Source organism: Mustela putorius, unplaced genomic scaffold (genome assembly GCF_011764305.1).
Source record: "Mustela putorius furo isolate JIRA1106 unplaced genomic scaffold, ASM1176430v1.1 tig00003899_pilon_pilon_pilon, whole genome shotgun sequence".
Lineage (NCBI taxonomy): Eukaryota > Metazoa > Chordata > Mammalia > Carnivora > Mustelidae > Mustela > Mustela putorius.
Genome location: NW_025422048.1, coordinates 3792170 through 3812904, shown reverse-complemented (window position 1 = coordinate 3812904; position 20735 = coordinate 3792170). Strand labels below are relative to the sequence as shown.

Below are 20735 nucleotides of genomic sequence, written 5' to 3'. Positions count from 1 at the left end.
GTCGGAAGTGAAATCCGACATGGCTCAGTCTTCCTTTTAACCTTCAACTGTATTCCAAATTGTAATTTAGCTTTCACCGAAAATTCCTACCACTGTATTGTAGAAATTGAACTTTAAACCTTACTTCTCTTTCCTTTGAAGTTTCCATCGGCATTCGAGTTTAATGAGCTGTTCTTGATCACGATTTTGGACCATCTATATAGCTGTCTCTTCGGGACTTTTTTGTGCAACTGTGAACAGCAGCGGTTCAAAGAGGTAAGTGCACGCCATCCTGTCTGTTGCTGCCCATGGTTTAGGGGCCTTTCCCATTAAGTGCCACTGGGAAGGGGGGGTACTGGGTGGAGAGGGGACCTGGGTCTGGCCCTGCTGCTGTGTATAAATGGGGGGTTGCATGAGATGCCCCAGCATGTGTGTCTGATCTTCCATGTGGTCGGACACAGGCCCCTTCCTTTATGGGGGCTGGGAAACAAGCCCACAACTGTCTGAGGACTCTTAAGGTTTTGTACAGTCAGTTCTAGACCTTGGACCCCTAAACCCCAAGTTCGTGTACTTCCTACCACACTGACTCCAAAATGATGTGATTCCGCTCTTCACTGTCCGTTCCATCAGGGTGACAGGTGCGCAGAGGCCTAGGATGGTTGAAGTCTGTAGTTGACCCCGGAACTTCCTGCTAGGTAGCGAGCCAGACTTCCTTTTCCGTCCGGCCGAGCTTCTCAGAGTTCCATTTCCCCTCTTTCCTCCTAAGTTGTTTTTTTTTTTTAATTTAAAGATTGATTTATTTGAGAGAGAGCGAGCATGAGAGCATGAGCTCAAGGGGCAGTAGGAGAGGGAGAGAGAACCCCAAGCAGATTCTGCACTGAGAGCAGAGCCCGAAGGCAGGCTTGATCCCACGAACTGACCCGAAACCAGTTATTGGTGCTCAGCTGACTGCATCACCCAGGTGCCCCTTTCCTCCTCATTTTGAGATAAATGAAAGAAACGATCACGAGGAAGCACTGGGAAAAGGCAGTTTAGAGTGTCTTCTGGTTAACAGAAAAGGGCCACCACCTGTAGACTAATAAGCACATCAGAACATTATCGAATTTTGGAGAAAATAGTCGGTCGCCAGCACCCACCTCCCTCTACAGCCTCCCCACAGCTGTCGCCCCCCGTTCCATGTGCACACCCCACCCAGTCTCCTCCCTCTAGCCCTTCTGTCACCCGGGAGCTTGCCTGGACCCAGTTCAGTGTTCCTCCTGCCCCAAACTCTGTTCTCTCTCCGTCACTGTCTGTCCCATTGTGCTGCCGCTCCCCTGCATCTCCCTAGAGGGCAGCTTTGCTCCTCAAGATGCCTTAGCATTTGCCTCCTCCCTCCCCCAGCTGCCACAGCTGCTCCCCACAAGAGATTCTTTTAAAAAAAAAAAAAGACTGTATTTACTTATGAGAGAGACAGAGGGGAAGGAGAGAGCAGGAGAGGGGCAGGCAGACTCTGCCTTGAGGGTTGAGCCCAAATCATGGCCTCAGCTGAAATCAAGGGTCCGACTTTCAACCGACTGAGCCACCCAGGCTCCCTGAAGAGATTCTTTCTTAGTCTGGCCACTTGTCACTGCCCCACAGCTTAGTTCATGGTGGACTAAGGCCGCTGCCTGGAAATGAACTTCGCTCCCTTCATTTCTGACCTCCAGCAACCTGTGGCTTCCATTGTGGGCAGGATAAGGTCCACATTCCTACCGGCCCAGGTGATAGGGCCCTGTTAACCTCTTGAAAAAAAGAAGTTTTAGAGTGAATTTTATGGGATGTGACTCGTATCTCAATAAAGCTATTTTTTGAAAATCAACAGAATGTTCACATGTAGAATTTAAACCCTGATGGTCTTTTTTTTTTTTTTTTTGACAAAGTATATTTTAAAAAATCAGCTCTCTTGATCTATGACTTACGTACAACTCACCCTTTTAAAGTGGTTTTCGGTGTATTCAGAACGCACGGCCACCACCACCTCAGTTCATAAACCCCTTAGACTTTTCATCACCCCAAAGAGAGAGCCCGGCCCGTGAGCAGTCACTCCCCGTTCCTCACTCCCCCTGTCCCTGGCAGCCGCGATCTGCCTTCAGTCCCTGCGGATTAACCGATTGCAGACACCCCGCCTGAGTGGAAGCGAACAACATTTGTCCTCCATGAGTGGCGTCATGTCGTCCAGGTCTGTGCTTCGCAGGTGCCCGAACTCTGTGCCTTGCTTTTGTCTGAGCGACATTCCACACTAGGGAGAGGCCCCGAGCTGCGGCTGCGGTTGGTCACCGGCGGACTTCGTGGCCGTCGCCGCTCTGGCCACTGACGAGTGCGCTGATACGCTGCGGACATTTGAACGTGTGGATTTTATTTGGACACGTGTCACCCCCCCCCTTCGGAACCGGAAGTGCAGTTGCCCAGTCACATGGGAACTGCGTGTTTAACCTTTTGAAGAACCGCAGACTGTTCTTCCAGAGTCAGTATCTTACCAGCAAGGTCGAAGGGGCCTCTTTTCGCACTTTTTCACAGATGCTTGTGTATTTTTTTATTCTAGCCATCCTCGTGGTATCTCATTGTGGGTTCTGGGGTACATTCCCTGGCAAGTGATGGCAGTGCGAGCACATTTCCACGTGCGTCTTGGCCTTCCGCATAGCTCCTGTGGACAACTGTTCGCTCAGACCCCCGCCCGTTTGCAGTTGGGCTGCCTTCATCACTGAGTCAGAAGACTTCCTTAGAACTCGGGATACATGCGAGTCCCTTATCAGATAAATGATTTTCAAAAATTGTTACCCACTCTGTGCATTGTCTCTTCACTTTTTTGATGGTCTCATTTAAAACTAGTCTAATTTTCCTGAAGCCCAACTTTTCTGTTTCCTTTCATTGCCTGTGCTTTTGGGGTCCTATGCAGGAAGCCATTATTCAACCTGAGGTCGTGAAGAGTTGAGCCCATGTTTTCTTCTGAGTTTTATAGTTTCAGCCCTTCCATTGAGGCCTGTGACCCGTGTTTCAGTTCTTTTTGCGTGCAGTGTATGGTACGGGTCCAAATTCATTCTTTTGTCAGCCGTTTGTTGAGAACACTCTCTCCCCCAAACCAAAGGCTCTCGGTGCCCAGCTTGGAAATCGGGGACTGCCTAACTGAGGGCTCGTTTCCGTATCATCTTCCTGCTGTTGATGCGCGTGTCTGTCCCTCCCGGGCTGGCACCGCCTGTGTTGGTGACTGTAGCTCTTCAGAGCCCCTTGAATTCTCGCTGGTGTTGCTCTTAGAAACACAGAGTATAAAATGGGAAAAGGTCCTGATGGAATTCTCTGTGTCTAGCTTGTGGGAGTCAGCCGGCTTTACAGTTTTCTAATTTTGACTTTGTCACTGTGCTTGGTCCGTGTCTAACAATGTCCTGTCCTGCCCAGCCTGTGGGTTCTGGCGTCCCACTCACGGGAGCGGCGTGGGTAGTCCCACATTTCTTAAGTGGGCACGTGCTTCTCGGTGGGAGGCTTCACCCGCCTGCCACCCCGGAGTGTTTTCACGCCGGATAGGCATGATTTTCCGGGAAAAGCAATCATCTTATCTGTGAATTCTACCCCAGTCACAAAAGCAAAACTGCAAACTGGAAATAAAGACTGTGTTTGTTATGGACAGGCCCCATCATCCCGTGCTTGTTAGAAAGTTCTCATCTTGCCTTCACACAGATATGGTTGCCAGATGTCACCTCACTCAGCAATGCATTTTGTCAGGACAGGAACCACTGTATGTTTCCCTGCTGTCCCTGGCATGAGGTGATGCTGAAGTGTAAGGGATGGGGGGTGGGGCTTAGCAAATGTTCTGTAACTGAAATTTCAGCCTTTGAACTCCTTTTATCCAAGGCCTTTTGTCTCCATAATGCAAAATGTCAAGGATCTGAAAAAAAGTTGAATTTATTTCAATGTATTCCTTTTTTGTTTTTCAGGATGTATATACGAAGACTATATCTTTATGGTCCTATGTCAATAGCCAGCTTGAAGAATTTTCTAATCCTTTCTTTGTGAATTATGAAAACCACGTCTTGTATCCCGTTGCTAGTCTCAGTCACTTGGAACTATGGGTAAACTACTATGTGCGCTGGAACCCACGAATGCGGCCTCAGGTAGCTTTTTGTTCTTTGCAAAAGTGTGTCTTTCTAAGCAGAGATACCGGTGTAGAAATGCGGGCATGCTGGGTCTTAGCGTACGCTCCTTCTGCCCTCGCCTCTCAGGTTTTAATCCTGTGCTTTCATGTTCTAGCATTTTCTTTTCACACACCAATCCTGAAGCTGTTGGCTAGATTAAAAATCTTGGCACCTCTGTCCTCTGCTAAAGGCAGCGGCGGCTCCTGCGTTTCGCCCTCGGGCCTTCCCGGGCCCGGTGCCTTTGCAGACTCGGGTAGGAAGAGGGCACGTGCCGAAGGGGCCGAGCGTCCGGCCCGCAGCGCGCTCGTCCGCCGGCCGGTCCTTCCGACGGTCCTTCCGAGGCCGCAGATCTCCCAACAGCGGCCGGCAGGGCCCGGCGCTCGGCCGTGGTGCGCGGGCCTCGCCGGCGCGGGCTCCCCGGGCGCCTCCCCGAGCCCGGGCGCTCCCGGGGCTGCCGATGGCGGCGGCCCCCGTCCGTGGCCAGGGGACTCTCTGCCGAGGTTCGAGTGTGACGTCTGTGGGCGCGCGCGGCCGTCTGCCAGCGGCGGCTTCGGGGCCTCGTCCGCTGGCGTCGCCGCTCTCGGGCGCCTTTCCGCTCAGCGTCGTCCTCGGCCCCTGGCCGCCCTCCGCGTCCCCGCCGGCTCCCGGTGTGTTCCCGGCTGCCCTCCGCGGCGCGTGGAGGTTTTCTCCCCGCGTCGGCCCGTCGTCTCCCCTGCTCGCGCGGGGCCGCGGCCCGGTCGCCCCTTCGGAGGACGAGACCCAGCAGCTCCTCTCAGCTTGCGGTTCCTGGTCCTTGAACCTCGGAGGGACCGTCTCGTCGGGCCCCTTCCCTCCCTGACGGGCGCCTCCGTCACTGTCGCCTCAGCCCCCGTTCCGGCCGAGCGAGCGGCCGGCTGCCCCTCCCGCCTCTCCCCTGCTCATTTCTTGCCTCTTCTTCCCTCTTTCCTGCGGCGACACCACAGCTGGCAAAGCCCCGTCTTCCTCCAGAGCCTCTGGGCCGCTCTGCCCGCTCCGACCCCTCAGGACGCTTTTCCGGAGCTCCAGAGCGGGGCCCGCGCGGCCGCACTCGTCTCTCCGTCGCGGCCGGGGCCGGCCCCGGGCCTCGCGCTCCCCGCTCTGCCTCCCGCCCCGGGGGCCTCCATGTCCCCACACGGGGCTGTCAGCCCCCGACTCCGGAAAGGCCTCCGCCGCGCCAGCCTCTCAGCACACCGGCGGCCGGCGCTCTGAGACGCTCCTCCGGGCAGCGCTCCCCAGCCCGAAACCGGCCTCCCCGCACCGTGGCGAGGCCCTCGCCGTCCCGCACCGGGCCGACTTCTCACCCGGGGACCGGCCGTTCGCTGCTGCGGAGACAGTGACAGCCCGCGGCAGCACGCAGGGGACCGCATGGCCAACGTGACCAGAGCACATTTCTAGCCTCCAAATGGATTCTTGGTTTAGTGCTAACTTCTATGAGTTGGAAAATGTTTTCTTCGTTGAGGACCATCTGAAGCGGGAGGGCCGTAGTCTCTTCTGTTCTCCGTGGGAGCTAATGGTCCCCAGAAGTCAAGTTCTTGGGGCAGTACAGGTTTTTACCTTTGTGGGCAGGGAGCCGTTGGGACCGAGCTCCAAACGTTCTGCTGATGGGCGTCCATCCTGTTAGCGCCACGGACTCCGCGACTCACAAGCATGGTCCCCACATGCTGTCCCCTTCCCTCCTCAGAGTGACACACCCCCCCCCCCCGGCAACTCACCATTCCCTGGTCACGCAGCTGAAGTTGCTCATACAACAGCCCGCGGTGCCCAGGGCTGGCCTCCCAGGGCTGCCCGATGGCTCCACCTGTCTGTCCCCACTGTCCCCTCATCCAAGCTCCGGTTTACCTTCATCAGGCTGTGGCGACAGCTGATTTCTCCTTCTCTCTCACGCTCTGTACTCTGCAAGGGCTTTCCCCTGGACTAACAACTACTTGTTACATTAGATGGACTCATCCCCCAAACGAGAACCACATGTGAGAGCGAACGGCGGGCCCAGGAACCTCAATGAGCGGGGTGTCACCAGTCCCGTCAGCAGCTTCTGCAGTGACTCACCGCCACAGAAGTGCGAGAACAGGCCTAACCTGCCCTTTTCCGGGCCACTTCCAAAACACACTCCTTCCTGACCTCAGCTGCTTCGGATACGCCAGCCCCAGGGGACCCTTAAGCCCCTCTTTCTAGTCACTGGAGTCCCTTTGACTCAGGAATGCAAGCCAGCATCGGCTGGGCAGCACCTCCTCAGCTGCCACGCTTCCCTGTCCTGCTGGGGCAGCTCGCTTTTTCTCCTCGGGCCGTTCGCTTTCGTGTGTCGTAGCAACGAGGAAGAAGGGCTCTGGGCTAGAGTGTACGAGAAAGTCCCTTTATTTAAATCACAGAGTTAGCAAATAGTATTCTGGGCGACACAGAGGACAGATGGTGGGTAGGATTTCTGAAACTTCAGCAGAGAAGCCAAGGGCGTCCCCCAGGCCCGAGCTCTTCCTCCCGCAGCGCGAGCTCCCCGCGCTCGCAGACTGCGGGCCTCTGAAGGCCTGCCAGCCCGGCCTCTCACCCGCCGCAAGGACCGTGACAGAAGCGGGAGCCACGGACCTCGCTGCTCTAAGTCGAGATCTCTGGCAGGCCTCTGGGTGCTGTCCACACGGACCTTGGTAGGAAACGGGAGCCATGGCTTGGCCCGTTCTCACCGCCTGGCCTGCGCTCATGCAAGGGTCGGGGTCCTGTCCCCTCTCCGGCAGTGGCTCCATGCTGAGACCTTGTGGGACAGGAGCTCTTCGTGCGCCGTGCTCTACAGAAGGGAGAGCTGGCAGGCGGGCCGTGGGCTACCCATGTGTTGTCCCGAGTGGAGTGTGGCCAGCGGGGGAGCAGGCTGGGCCTTGGGGGCACTGAAGGCCAGAAAAGGTGGGCAGGCTGGGCTGCTGCACGGTGTGTCGGGCGGCTCCGTCCAGCTGCGCTATGTGCGCAGGACTGGGGGGCGGGGAAGGCAGAGGACTCGCCCATTTGGCCCCTTTGGTCTGAGGAGGAGGGTCTAGACTGTCTGCCAGGTGGAAGGAGGGCCGAGCAGCCTTCTAGTTTCCTTTGGGACCCACTGGCCGAGGCCCCTAGCTGGCCAGGGCCATTTCCTCAAACAAGCAGGCTTTGGATCTATAGAAGTGGCCTCGGAGGAAAGGCTGCCCGGAGATGTCCGATGAGCATCTCAGGCCCTGGGCACTCCCCTACATGGGCTGCCCCTCTCCAGGACCGCTGCTGCAGAAGGTTCCCTCGTCTGATTCACTTAGAATAAAGTGATCCTGCAAACAGGAAAATAATACAGATAGTCCCCAAGACCTTACCCAATGGTGGCCTCTGGGATTAGTAGCAAATAAGGTAAGTTTCCCTTCTTTGGGGGCGTCAGTGGCATCGGACTCCCATCATCCCTCCCCTCCTCCTACGGCTTGATGAAGGCCGGAGCTTGTTCTTTGCTGGTTACCAACCCCCCCATTCTTTCCCTGCCTCTTTTCACTCCCCCCATCGGCTGTCCGGCCGTCCGGCTGTCCGGCTGTCCGTCTGTCTCTTTCCGGCCCTCCCTCTCTCCCTCCAAGGGCTGATGGCCATTGGCAGCCCTGATGCAGGAGCTCAGAGTTTTGAGGGAGGAAGCAAAGGCTTGGGGGGAAAGTGCTGCAGCCAGAAGGGACAGCGCAGGCCTGGCGTCGATCAAATCCTAGAAGATTCTGGAATGCAGGAGTGGCAAAGAGGCAGGATCTGGGGAGAGGGGAGTAGAGGTTGGCTGGGGTCAGACCATGGGGTTGTGAGGCCAAGGTCAGGGCAGCAGAAAGAAGCCACTGGAGGCTGCTGGGTGGGCATCACATAGCCTGGCTGAGGCTCAGAATCCAGGCCTGTAGCTGCTTTGTGCAGACTGGCTTGGGGACAAGGGGAGGCAAGAGGGCAAGGCAAGGAGAGCCCCCACCATGGTGACATTCCTCCCTGGTGTGCCTCACGCCAGCCCAGGAGCCTCCTGAGGGAGAAGTGGGACCTTGGATCTCTGGGCTTGCTAGCTGAGGGAGAGCAGGTGCCGAGTAGGGCCGAGAAGGGCCCCTGACCGCAGCCGTGTCTCTGTCCCCAGATGCCCATCCACCAGAATCTCAAGGAGCTGCTGGCCATCAAGGCGGAGCTGCAGAAGCGCGTGGAGGACCTGCAGCGGGAGGTGGCCACGCGCGCCTCGTCCTCATCCGAGCGGGGCTCCTCGCCGTCCCACTCGGTCACCCCCGTCCACACCTCCGTCTGAGGGGCGCCCGAGGCCAGCACTCGTGGGGACTCCCGCCCGCCAGGACCTCCCGCTCGGCGGCTCAGGCACGGGATGGTAGCTCGTGATCTTGTCTTTTAGGATTAGGCCCGATGTCCTCCCAGTCTGGATGGCACTTCCCACCGGCGACCGTTTGTGTGGCTAGGTGACCACTCCCACTGTCATCGAGTGCTTTGTCTCGTGAACCATTTCCCTCCGGTCTGCGCTCTGCTGCGACGGCCAACTCGCCGCGGCCCCGGGGGTGGGCGCGGGCTGTAGGGGGAAGGGGCCCCCCGTTTCTTTCCGAGGTAAGCCCTTCATTTCCGGACCCCCCCGTCCCTTACAGACCGCGTCGGCCACAGGGCTGCTTTCGGCCCTTTGCTGGGGCTCCACGAGCGTGGGGACCCGACTGTGGCATCAGGCGCGGCGCCGTGGCCAGGCCTCCAGCCCTGGTCGCACCTGGGCCTTCCTGCACCCGTTACTGTTGTGTACATAGAAGGTATTTTTAAAAAAGAGAAACAGGCCTTTATTTTCCTATGTCCTTTTTTATGTTTAGACTAGTCCCGAGGCGGCTACTGCTTAACTGGACTGGGTGAGACCTTGTCAAACAAGGCTCGAGCCAACTTCCTGCGGTACACCTGCAGCGGGGTGGGAATAGGGTCGCTGGACCGGCGGGGTCCCGCCAACCCCCGCCCCCGACACAGGTGCTTGCCTCCGAGGCTGCTCCTGGCCGGTGGCGGCGACAGCAGCAGCGGTTCCCACCCCCACCCCCCGCCCGGGGATGGTGGGACCCCGCACTGGGCCTCCTCGGGCGCCCTGGCTGCCTGGCTGGCTGCTCCCTGGCCGCTGCGCCTCACCGCTGCTGTTCACACCCGAGTGAGCCCGCCCTCCCCTCTTAGCTGCCCAGCGGCAAGGCTTCTCCTGTCCGGAGACCCCTGTCCGGCTCCGCTCCCCTGCTGCTCCGCGACACACCACCGCGCTCCCTGGCTCGCTCCCTTCCGGGCTGGTGTGGCAGAGGTGGGGACGGGGTGGCAGGGCCACATGGACCTGTGCTACCGCCCACCCTGCCCACGGGGAGCCCCCTCCCCGGCCAGCCCCAGCCATGCCTGCCCCATTGACAGGCAGCACAACAGCCCCTTTCCTGTGTGTGTACCTAGCACACAACCGTTTCTAACACGACTTGAAGTGTACCGTTGTTACCTAAGCAGTTCTTTTATTTAAGTGTACTAGAATGTAAAACATTCATGGCTCCGATTTTTAAAAACTGGTACAGTATTGTATTTGCCCCATCTGATACACTGTATTTCGATCTGTAATTAAAATAATATGTTTGCTCCATGGTCTTGTTTCTTTAAGTTTTTCTAATTTTTCCCTTGGGGAAAATGACTAAACCCTCCATACCTGTTATTTTATGTACCAAGCATAGTTAATACACATAAAGTGCCTTTACACGATTTAACTCATTTACTAAATCCTGAACGCCCGAAACCAGGTCTTCAGTGTCTTGATCAAAATGATGGGGTGGGGGAGTACTCGGATTTTAAAGTCCAAAAGGCTCCTCAGCCTTAAGCTTAAGAAAATGCTGATGGGGGAAGGGCCGGAGCCACCGGAGTCAGCAGCAGCTCCACAGAGGCGTGGGGCTCTGTGCAGACCTTGGGAAGGGGACAGACTTTAGAGAAGCCCTGGAGTTCCGACCCCAAGTCTACAGAAGGAATGCTGGCCTCGGGTCCCTGTCCCCCTCCACGCAGAGGTCACTGCAGCTGTGGGCCCCAGCAGCAACACCCAAGTGGCAAGGCCGGGAGGGCCACAGCATAGCCCCTGGCTAGCCACGAAGAACTTCTTTACGGAGTCTGGGCCACCCACCTTGATGGGGAAAACCCCATGCCCACTGCATCCTGCTCCCCCGCAGCGGTCCGGAGGTGCTCTCGGTATGCCAGCCAAGCAGTAAGGGGATGACAAGGGCGCGCTTGTCCCCAGACGGGCCACTCTGCGCAGCTGCACAACCGATGGCGTGCTCGACCCAAAAGACTGCACACAACCCGAATCCGCCCTAAATGCTGGACTTCGTTGATGAAGGAGCCCCGGGCTGTGGAATCAGGAGTGTAAGGCCTGCCTCTGCCCTCTTGGGTGACCCCCAGACCTCTGCTCGTTCCCCTGCAGCTCCGGGGCCCTGACACGGATCCCAGCCGTTCATCAACAGAAGAAACACAGGAACTCTAACCTGCAGGAACTCTAACCTTCTGGAGAGAACACCTTGGGCTGGGGGAGGGGGTGGGGAGGTGGGGGGTTGGGGAGGAAGGTGGACCACAAGTACCTTAAGGAAAAAAACCAGGGTCACTTGACAAAGGAAGTCTCTTCACACCATCAGAATACAACGATCTGTTAGGTTCCATTTCCTTTAATGCAAACACGAGACAGTTCACAATTCACATTTAAACACAAGCACAGAAAAAGTACAGGGCTTCTGAGATCAGTCAACACTTCTTTCTCAGACAAGGGGCAGAGCACTTCCCAGTCAGGCGCCCGGGGCGGGCTGGCGCTGTTCTCTGGGTCCCACTCCAGGAGCGCGCCCCCCCCGCCCCGCTGCCGTGCTCCCTCCCTCCTGTGCGGAGTCCCCCCAGGGGCGCGGCTATAGACCAGAGATTCTCAACTGGCCCCTCTGGTTTGCTCCACCTTCCCTATTGTCCGGGACAGGCCGGTAGCCAGAGAGATGGAGGTGCAAGAGCCTAGGCTTCTGCAGGCGCCCCTGCCCACCAGCGCCGGGACCAGCGCTCTGCGAATGGGTGGCGGACGGACCTCGGCCTGTCCCATCACTAGGAGGTCTGGCTGCTGGGCTGCGGTCTCCGGAGCCCAAGGGCTCTCTTTGATCCCCACCACTGAGAAAATGTACATCAGAGCTGCAGGGGCTCGGGGTCCCCCCACCACGGGAGCTCCCTGTCAAGCTTGACGGGACAGCTGGGGGACCAGGGGCACGTCCCTCCTCAGGGCTCCTAGCTCCACAGTTCTAGCGACCGCCCTGCCACGCCCGGCTATGCCGAGCACCGCACGGGCCACGTCACTCCTCAGCCTGGCTGCCACCATGAGTGGGCTTCCTCTAACTCGCCCGTGGCAGGGAGAAGTCATCCGCCACCCACGAGCGTGGCCTGGTTTTTCCTCCTTTTTGATGCCCTGGGGACCTTGGGGGGCAGCCAACTGCACCCCAGGAGCTGCCAAGGCTGCCCGGACCCTCCCCCAGCTCCTGTTACCAAGGACACTGGGTGGCAACGGTCCATGGCTACAACCATCCTTCAGCGCGGCCAGCACCAGCCAGGGCTGGGGCCATCAGTCCTTGCCGTCCTTGGTGACAGGGACCAGCCTGGCCGAGCTGACAACTCGCAGAGGGCTCCCGTCAGTGCTCCACACCTGCCCGGCGGACACACGGTCCTGGTGGCGTGGGCCGAGCCCCCCGCCGGGGAAGGGACCCATCCGGGCGGCGGCAGCGGGAAGGAGCTCAAGGGCAGCCGCGCCGCCCCCCCCCCCCCCCCGCACGACTAGGGGCCTCAAAGCGCCGCGAACGCGAGTCCCCAGCCTGCGGGCCCTGTTCCAGCCCCGACCCTTCCCTTCGGAAGCCTGACGTGCCTCGCCCCAGCTTCGCGGACGCCCAGCCCGGGGGCCGCGCCGAGGGGACGTGGGGTCGTCAGTGGCACCCTGGCTTCCCACTGACTTCTGCTTCTGGAAGTGCTTCTGGGCCCCGCAAACGGGTCATCGGTAGACAGTGGCTCTAGACTTCGGCTCAGCCGCAGATGGCAGAGCGCCCAGGGGCAGGACCACACGTGGGCCAGACAGAGCGTTCCGGGCGGCCAGCCCACACCGGACAGCTCCGGGCCAGGTGAGGGGCCAGTCTCTGGGTTCTGGTGTTTCCCACAGTGACCGTGGCAGCCCAAGGGCTTTGTATCTGAACGCGACAGGCAGAGTCAGCCTTCTAGACACCCGGAGCCAGGCGTGTTTCATAAACCCAGCAAACGTCCCCTTCCCCATCCCCCTCCCACCTCCAAGACAGGCTTAAGCAAAACACACGCGTGCTTCTGGCTCTGCCACTTGTTCTTTACGTCTGTAGCTTCTGCTGCCGAAGGAGGCACCTGCACACGGTGGAAGGGGGGCGCACGTTCCTAAAAGCTACTCATGGCAGCCGGGAGGCCGCCCCCAGGCCCCTGTGGAGTCCGGCGAACCGGGCCCCAGAGTCACAGCCTCCTACTCGTCCAGAAGGTTCCTAAGCTCTCAGGACGGGACTATCAACGCATGCACGCTTGCACTTCAATAACGGAAAACCACCGCGTGCACCAGCTCTCCGGAAGGCCAGCAGTGCAAAAGCTGGTGGTGTGCGTGTGAGAGGGAGAGTGTGTTTGTGTGTGTGTGTGTGTTTGTGTGTGTGTGTGTGTGTGTGCATGTTGACCTGACACTCACTCATTCGCTCCTTGCAGGGGCTGCAAGCGAACCAGGCGCTAGCTGAGGGCCCTGCCAGGACCCACATCAGAGTCCACGTGTCCCCGCTCATGCAGGCCAGGCCAGGCCGGCTTTGGGGGTGCGGTGACCCAGCGGCTCCGAGGCTGGTGCCTGCTTTCCGCCGCCGGGTCTCGGATGCGACACACACACCACACACACACACACACCCCCGAGCTCATCTGGAGTTAGAAGGAGAAGCGATGACGTCAGAGAAGCAGCAGGGCAGCCGCGGGTCACGGTGAATGAGGAGCTGGTCACGAGCAGTGGCCCTCAGATCCGCGGGGCATCGGGGGGCGGCGGCTCGGCAGCCTGCGTCTGCAGCGTCAAGTATTTCACTGGGGAGAGAAGAGCTCCGTCAGCAGGGAGACCTCTGTTGGGGGGGTCCTCCATCAGGGGGGAGTCCTCTGGGGGGAAGGGAGTCCTCCCTGGGGAGGGGGAGAGACCTCCGTAGCGGGGCTGTGGGGGGAGTCCTGTCAGAGGGGGAGACCTCTGTTGGGGAGGGAGTGCTCTGTGGTGGGGGAGACATCCCTCTGGAGGGGGGGGTCCCCCGTGGGGGGGGAGCGCTCCCCATGCTCCCCAGTGCGCAGGAGGCTATCTGTTCTATCCAGGAGCTGAGGCAGCTTGGCCCCTCCAGGCCAACTTCCCCTCCAGCACCCACCCTGTCCCCAGTCAGGGCGACCCCGGGCCCGGGAGAGCAGGAGGAAGGCAGACAACCCCTGGGAAGAGTTCGGCCCGTTTCCTCGTGGGTAAAGCAGGGGCACTCCTCGCGAGGCTCACCGGCCAGTGGCGGGCACTCACACAGCGGTGGCCCAGGGCCTTCGAAACGACTCTAGCAAAAGCCACTGTGGCTTGCTTCCATCTGGTCCCCTCCAGGGCCACGGAGCCCGCGCAGGGTGACACCGCGGTCCCCGTCCTAAGCAACAATACTTGCCCCCTTGACAAAGCCATGGGCCTGACCCTGCTGCTCTTTTGGCCCCAGTGACAACACCCTCTGCCCCCTGCACTCAGAGGGCCGATGAGAGGCTCTTGGTTGAAGGCCGGCCCCTCTGGGCCGCAGGCAGCCTTCCAAACAGAAAGCCACAGGCCTCATTTCCAGGTTCCCCACAGCTGCGATAGGGCACGGGGGCCCACGGTGCGCGAAGGCGCCCGACCCGCCACCGGCGTCCCTGGCCCATGTCGTGAAACTGGAATCTGCTCCTCCAGGGGACAGCGCAGTGATGCCTGGGCCCTGGCAGCTGCCTGTTCTGGCCATAAACTCAATCAACAGACGCCTCTGGCCAGCAGCCCTGTGGCAAGAAGCAAGGGCCCATGAGGCCTCACCTTGGGGTTCCTCACACACAACGGCTTCCAGGTTCTCTCCCTTCACGTAGTCCGCATTCAGACCCTCTGCAAACGGCAAAGAGCAGAGCTGGTGGCTGACACAGAACTTGGCCCCCCGGCCAAGCCCCAGGGTTCTTGTCACAGTCCTCAGAGAGGACGCCCAGCAAAGGCCCCCGACCCGCATCCCCCTTGGGCAGGTGCCACCACACGGGAGCCCGGGGGCCCGGCAGCAGGCTCAGCACCGCCCATGGGTCCACATGCCGGGCCCGGGGTCCAGCGAGGCGGGGAGGGAGCCGGGCGCCGCACGAGGGAAGGACACATGCAGCTGCAGAGGGGCAATGGCTGGCCGGGGCTCCAGGCAGAGATGCCGGCCAAGCATGCCGCCAGCCAGGGCGGGGGCTTCCCGGTGACAGCAGCACCCTCGGGCCACCGGCTCCTCCGGCTGCAGGGAAGAAGTGCCACTCGCACCCCTGTTCGCGGAGGGCCCAGACCGCAGGGAGCTGCTCCGGTCCGCTGTACGGGCCTTCCCCCCACTGACTTGCCAGAGGTGCTTGGGGACCGTCAAAGCATCCTCTGCATGCCGGCACTCAGGTCACCGAGCACTTGGGCTCCGGAGCAGACCCAGCCTGCTGCTACTTGGGGGGTTGTCGGGAGTCCACGTCCTAGCCCTGGATAAGCAGAGGGCTATAGGCCTTATCAGAGCCCTGTGCCTGTGGGCAAATGGGGCCATGGTTCTCACCAACCAAATGAGCGCCAGGCACAGACTGGGTCCCTCAGCCACCCCAGGCTATGTTCCTGCGGACTGAGGCCGGTGAGGGAGCCGGCGCAAGCTGAGAGGTGCCGGCAGATGCACCTGAGCCTCCGGATCACTGCACCGCGACCGCCCTGCCTGCGGCAAGGCTTCTGCCTGCTCCTCCGTGACGGCCGCCAGCAGGCATCTGCCTCCCAGATAGGACCCCCAGCCACAGCCCCGCGGGGCCCAGAGACAGACGGCCTGGCGGCCGGCCTCCTCCCACACACAGCAGGGCAAGCTAGAAACCACTGGGGTCACAGCCAAGTGGGTGAGCACCAGGGTTAGGGAGGAGGGTGGGGAGGGGGAGGGGGAGGGGGAGCAGGAGCAGCGGGCGGGGAGCGTCCACGACGACCATGACAGACTGTGGCCAAAGCAAAGGAGGAAAGTAAGTGGAAGCATGTCATTACCTTGACCTTCTGCTGCATCTGAAGGCAAGACACAAAGCTTAGGACCCTGGCAACAGACCACAGGGGCCTTCTGCGAGATGCACGGGCCCCGTCACACTGTATCGCGGAGGGCAGAGGTGGAAAGCAGAGGGTCCCCAAAGCCTGGGCCCCTGTGGTGGCAGTAAAGGCTGGAAGCCACGCACCATCTCCCTGGGGCTTCCCAGTGCACAGGCCACCTCCACGCGGGGCTGGCCGTGGCCACTCTGGGCAGAGGCTTGGCAGAAAGGGTAGGAATGGCAAGTCCCACTCCCAGCTTCTCAGGGCCTAGTTGCTCCACAAACACCCATGGGGCTCCTCCTAATTCCCGCCCGGCCTGGGTGCCAGGGACACATCTGTGGATGTCGCACTCCTGGCTCCCCACCCCGACCCCCGCCGCCGTGAAGCTGCCACACAGGGCCATGCGCCCTCCCAGTCCCAGGACCAGTTCGGCCCCGGGGGCTCCAGGCCCGGTCGGCAGGGGGCGCTGTGGCAGCACGCAGCAGGGGTGTCCGCAGCTCACAGGCTGGGAGGGCGCTCCGGGCCCAAGGATGAGACCAACTGGGTGAGGAGAGGGACAGCAGAGGGAGCAGGACCCACTCAGGGAGTATGGCTTCTGGGAACGGGCGCTGCTGGTGGGGTTGGAGCCAAACCAGGAAGGGCTCTGAATGGCCGAGCTCAGCATCGGGCCCAGGATCCGGAGGGCAGTCCGGGCAGAGCCGCTCCTCCAAACAGAGGAGGATGGAACCATCACGACAGAGGATGGGGAGACCCAGCCCGGGACAGGCAGAGGCCGTGGCCGCATTGACGGAGAGGTGTGGCCCCAGAGCAGACCTGTGCAGGGGACACCAGCCCTGGGAGGGGGACCCTCTCATGTGGGAGGATTCTGAGACAGGAGCGGAGACACCTAAAACATTGTGAAGAGCACGGATAGTGCAGAAGCAGATACGGAAGGGAGGTCTTTGCCAAATTCGGGGGATACTCCACACTCAGCTCCCTTCTGTGGGGACAATGCTTGCGCAAGTGTGTCCAGGGAAGGGACTCAGGACAGCACAGATTCAGCAACGACAAGGACACCTTTGACAGATGGAGGGGAAAGTGGAGGACTAGGAGGGGTACAGACGGACGGTGAGATTGCAGAGGCCGACAGGTGCGGGGACTAAAGACATGGGTGGTGAGGCCCCCACTCAGACTGAGGGGGGCTACGGAGGGAGGGGAGCCCTCCGTAGCCCCCCAAGCACACCTGCCTCCCCAGGCTGTGCCTCCCCCACCAGCCGGCCGGCCACCAGCTCCAGGCCACCCTCAGAAAGACGTCCGTGCAGAGAAGCTCACGGCCTGCAGCTGTCCTCAAAGCCCTTTTTGGTTTATTCTCCCTCAAATGTCACAGAAATCATTTAACAAGAAGTACGCCAAGGCCTTCACGGTCTCCTGTTTTCTTTGGCTTTGCCTGCTAATCCGATTTGCAAAGCCTCACACCTGTTTTAGAAAACAAGTGTGAAAATGAGGTATTTTCTCCTCACTTTCCTCCCCCAACCCACGGTCTCTTCACTGCCTCTGGTTCCCCTGTGGATCTCAACTCAGTTCTTTCGACAGTCCTCAAGCCTCTGTTTCCTTGTCGATAAAGTCAGGGTGCCCTTGAACCCAGCCCCTGGCGCTGAGGCGGGGCTCTCAGGGCGGGACACCACATCCAGCCCTCGGCAGTGGCTGGGAAGCCATTCGGACCGTAACTCTGTCTCCCTCCGAATGTGCTTCCTCACGGCTGCAACCCCCGTGCCCCAGCACATGAGCTCTCCTGCCTGGCTTGGATAAGCACGGATCAGGCGCATCTCCCTGTCAGGAATGGTGCTCCTCAGAGGCGTGGCCACGTCCTCCGCCCCCACCACCTGTGGATGTGACCTTATTTGGAAAATGGTCTTTGCAAGTGTGATTAAAGAATCTCGAGAGGAGATGATCCTGGATCTAGGGCGGATGACAAGGATCCTGGATCCTGGATCCAGATGATCCTGGATCCTGGATCCAGATGATCCTGGATCCTGCCTGCGATGACAATCGGCCTTCGGAGAGGAGCAGACACACAGACACAGGAAAAGGCCCTATGGAGGCACGGACTGGAGTGGCGAGGCCACAAGCCAAGGGATACCTGGAGCTGAAGGCGGCAAGGCAGGATCCTCCCACACAGCTGGCTGGCACCATCGCGGCAGATGGTGCCAGATGGTTCCAGAAGGCAGGAACACTGCCGATACCTTGATCTTGGACTTCTGGCCTCCAGAACGCTGACAGAATAGATTCTGTCATTATAAGCCACTCCTTTTCTTTGCTTTTGAACTGGGCAAGAGAGAACTCTAAGGACAATCCACCTTCCAGTTCCCTACCTCTTCTTGACACCCCTCTGTTCACACCACTCTACAGTAAGGCTTGTGGGTCCACAGTGGGTCAAACAGAATCTAGAGCAGGGTGACCATGAACAGCTGTGCAGGTTGTGCACTGAAATATGAATGGTGCCCCTGGAGCACTGCAGCACATAGCCTGTGTAACTGTATGTGGCCCTGGTCAAGAACGTTGTCCAAGACTAAGAAAGCAAATATAATCGACAGAGGAATGAAGAGGTAGAGACTTCTGCATTACCCACATCCAAGCTTTCTGGGGCCCAGGCTCATTTGTTGACCCCCGGGTTGGACCTTAGGGCAGAAGCCGAGACCCAGAGAAAGGGTAGGGAGGGGAAGCCTCACATGAGATGCTCCTAAGCGTCAGGAAAGAGGAAAATCATCCTTGAGCCAGGCCCTCTCACTTGAACTAAAAATTCCCAGTCCCAGAGTCACTCCATCAGCAAGCAGTGGCACAGCAAAGCTGTGCTGGTGACATGACTGGAGGGACCCTTCCTGCTCCCCCTTGCCAGGTCCCTACCGGCTGGGAAGATGGAGCTCTGTCACTGTTCGGCTTACAGCTGAGACGCAGCCAGCGACAGTGTAAAATGAAAGCAGGCAGGGAGGGCTGCAAACCTCACCCTCTCTTCAGCCCCTTGCCTCTCTGCCTCTTTAAAATGTGTCATCGTGGTGGCGGTGCGCTGGCTCTCTGCGCCCCCAGATCGCTGCCCTGTGCCCCGGAGGAGGCCAGCAGCATGAGCAGGCAAGGCCTGAAGCCGAACGGAGACCCCAGGCTCTCTCCACTCTGCGTAAGACACACGCCCACATTCCCTGGGCGCTGCCCACGGAAACACTGCAGTCTGGCCTCGGCCCGTCCGCTGCAGAAAGCCCAGCCCGGAGCTGGCCTTGGGCAGGCTATGGAATGGACCTGAATCGTGCCCCCACTGCTGCCCCTCCCCCCTTGCAAGACCTTGGCCGCTGGGTTTGGAGGCCACAGCATGGCTGCACTTACGCTGGATACTGAAGCAGAACTTCTTCTGCTGGTAGGAGATGTAGCTGGAGACTGCGCCGATCAGGGCCATGGCTAGGGCACTGGCCACACCCGCGATGGTGCCAGCCTCGGCCGACACTCCTAGGCAAAGGGGGGGGGTGTGTGAAAGAGATGTGGAACCAAGCCGACAGCCCCACGAGATCAGCTCCCGCGCCTGGCTCTTCTCCCTTCACCAAGCTAAGCTCATTCAAACGCCCGTGCCCTCCAGGCCAGAGTGACAGGGCAAAGCCACTTCTAACTAAGGCTTATGCCAAGGCCTTCTTTCCATAAGGATTTCCACCTTGGGAAGCTGGGGTCTCAAGCCAGCAGGCTTCCCATGGGGCCACCTTCCTGGGGACCTCAATTTTCATGCTTAATTCTTTTAAATCACTATATCCCTCTGCTGCCAGCACAAGGTCTCCTCAGGACACAAACCCACCGGATTCTGAGTCGTCACTGCCATACCGCCCATCACCTGGAAAAAGGACAAAAACCGTTAGCCTGTGACCCCCCCCCCCAGCTTGCGGACAGCCTCCCACAGTCCCCCCCCCACACCTTCCAGTAAATCCCCAGTGGGCTTCTACCTGACCCTGCAAGACCTGCTTCCTTATGCCTACCAGCTGCAAAGCCCAGGCCACCAGGTACAACTCATTTGTAAAATGACAGTGACTGTGCCCGAGCACGTGTTGTAGCCCAGCTCTTCATACACGGGATACTTTGTGGCGCGGTGAAACAGGTAGCATCCTCATCTTCCAGGGCAGGGGGCAGGCTCGCCGGTGAGGGACTTGCCAGCAGGTGGCAGAGCTGGCCCCATGCCAGGCGAACCTCCTTCTGGATGCTCACACTACCCGTAGCCCATGTCCATACGGTCTCTTGGAGGAAGTCCGATTCTTTATCTCATTGCAAAATATGCTTCTATGAAACTTCAAAAAAAAAAAAAAAAGAAGACGACGACGACGACTAGCAGAAAAGCAACTCCTAACTCCACCACCCAGAGTGATTTTGCAGTGGGTATTTCAATCGACTTGACTCCTGGGCCTGGCGCTTCACACACTTTTCTCCCCATCCAGATGTTTCCATTTGTGTACTGCAGGTACATACACAGCTACGCAGGAGCACAAAAGCAACTGGAGGCTGGCCATCCCTGATCCAGTATTTTGAAATCTGAAAGGCTCCAGGACAGATCAGTGGGTGGCTGGGATTAGGGTAGAGGGGGGGAGGGAAGGAGACAGTGTGACTCTGAAAGGGCCCTGCGGTGACTAAACTGGTTTTTCTCAGGGCCCTGGTGGTGGTCACCTGCGTCTCTACCCGTGAGCGTGCTAGAACTGCACAGAACTCAACACGCGCTGACCTCCCCACAGAGCAGCGCCCTAATGAGCAATGGTGCCATTTCAGGACATTCAGTAGCCTAGAGCTCTCCCTTCTCAGGGCAGAGTGCTCTTTCATGGAGGGGGCAGGTGTGTATCCCCAGCGCCCAGGATTTTTAAGGGAAACCACTCTGGATGTTGGAGGCAATGAACTGTGGCGCTTCCTTCGCCAATCGGAGCCTGGGCATGTGTAGGTTTGTGGACTGTAACACACGCGCCCCTCTCATGGCAGGACCGGGGGAGGCTGTGGATGTGGGGGGCAAGGGAGCCTAATTTTGCTGTGAACCAACCTAAAACTGCTCTGAAAAAATGAAGTTCGTGTTTTAAAGCACGGGGGTGGGGGTAGAGAATGAGGTTTGTTATGTTCCCACTTGGCGCTGAGTCCTCGCGTTACGGGTCCCCGATTGGGTAGGAATGGTTATTTACAGAAAAACCAGCACTGGCTTTTTCAAAAGCACAGTCAGTGCTATCAGAGAGCACCAGGGCAGAGGAGGGGCCACCGAGCAGAGAGGAGGGAGTACCGAGCGGAGCGGAGGACACAGGGTCCTCTGTGTATCGGCAGGTCAGCAA

The 20735-nt window shown here is 59.2% G+C and overlaps 2 protein-coding genes across 13 annotated transcripts in view; one reads left to right on the top strand and one right to left on the bottom strand.

Annotated features, from left to right (window-relative positions):
• Positions 1–9726, top strand: part of MTMR1 (myotubularin related protein 1) — a 57055-nt gene extending 47329 nt beyond the window's left edge. For all 9 annotated transcript variants that reach the window (XM_045068178.1, XM_045068175.1, XM_045068174.1 and 6 more), the window contains 3 exons: positions 142–255; positions 3927–4103; positions 8230–9726. In XM_045068178.1, the coding sequence (XP_044924113.1) occupies positions 142–255; positions 3927–4103; positions 8230–8391 (453 nt within the window). In that variant the 3' untranslated portion in view covers positions 8392–9726. The remainder of the gene's footprint in view (positions 1–141; positions 256–3926; positions 4104–8229) is intronic.
• Positions 9727–10770: 1044 nt separating this feature from the next.
• Positions 10771–20735, bottom strand: part of CD99L2 (CD99 molecule like 2) — a 90132-nt gene continuing 80167 nt past the window's right edge. For 3 of the 4 annotated variants that reach the window (XM_045068179.1, XM_013047920.2, XM_013047922.2), the window contains 5 exons: positions 19238–19273; positions 18781–18900; positions 15391–15408; positions 14191–14256; positions 10771–13205 (listed from right to left, as the gene is read on the bottom strand). In XM_045068179.1, the coding sequence (XP_044924114.1) occupies positions 13141–13205; positions 14191–14256; positions 15391–15408; positions 18781–18900; positions 19238–19273 (305 nt within the window). In that variant the 3' untranslated portion in view covers positions 10771–13140. The remainder of the gene's footprint in view (positions 13206–14190; positions 14257–15390; positions 15409–18780; positions 18901–19237; positions 19274–20735) is intronic. The other variant, XM_013047923.2, reaches the window with a different exon arrangement.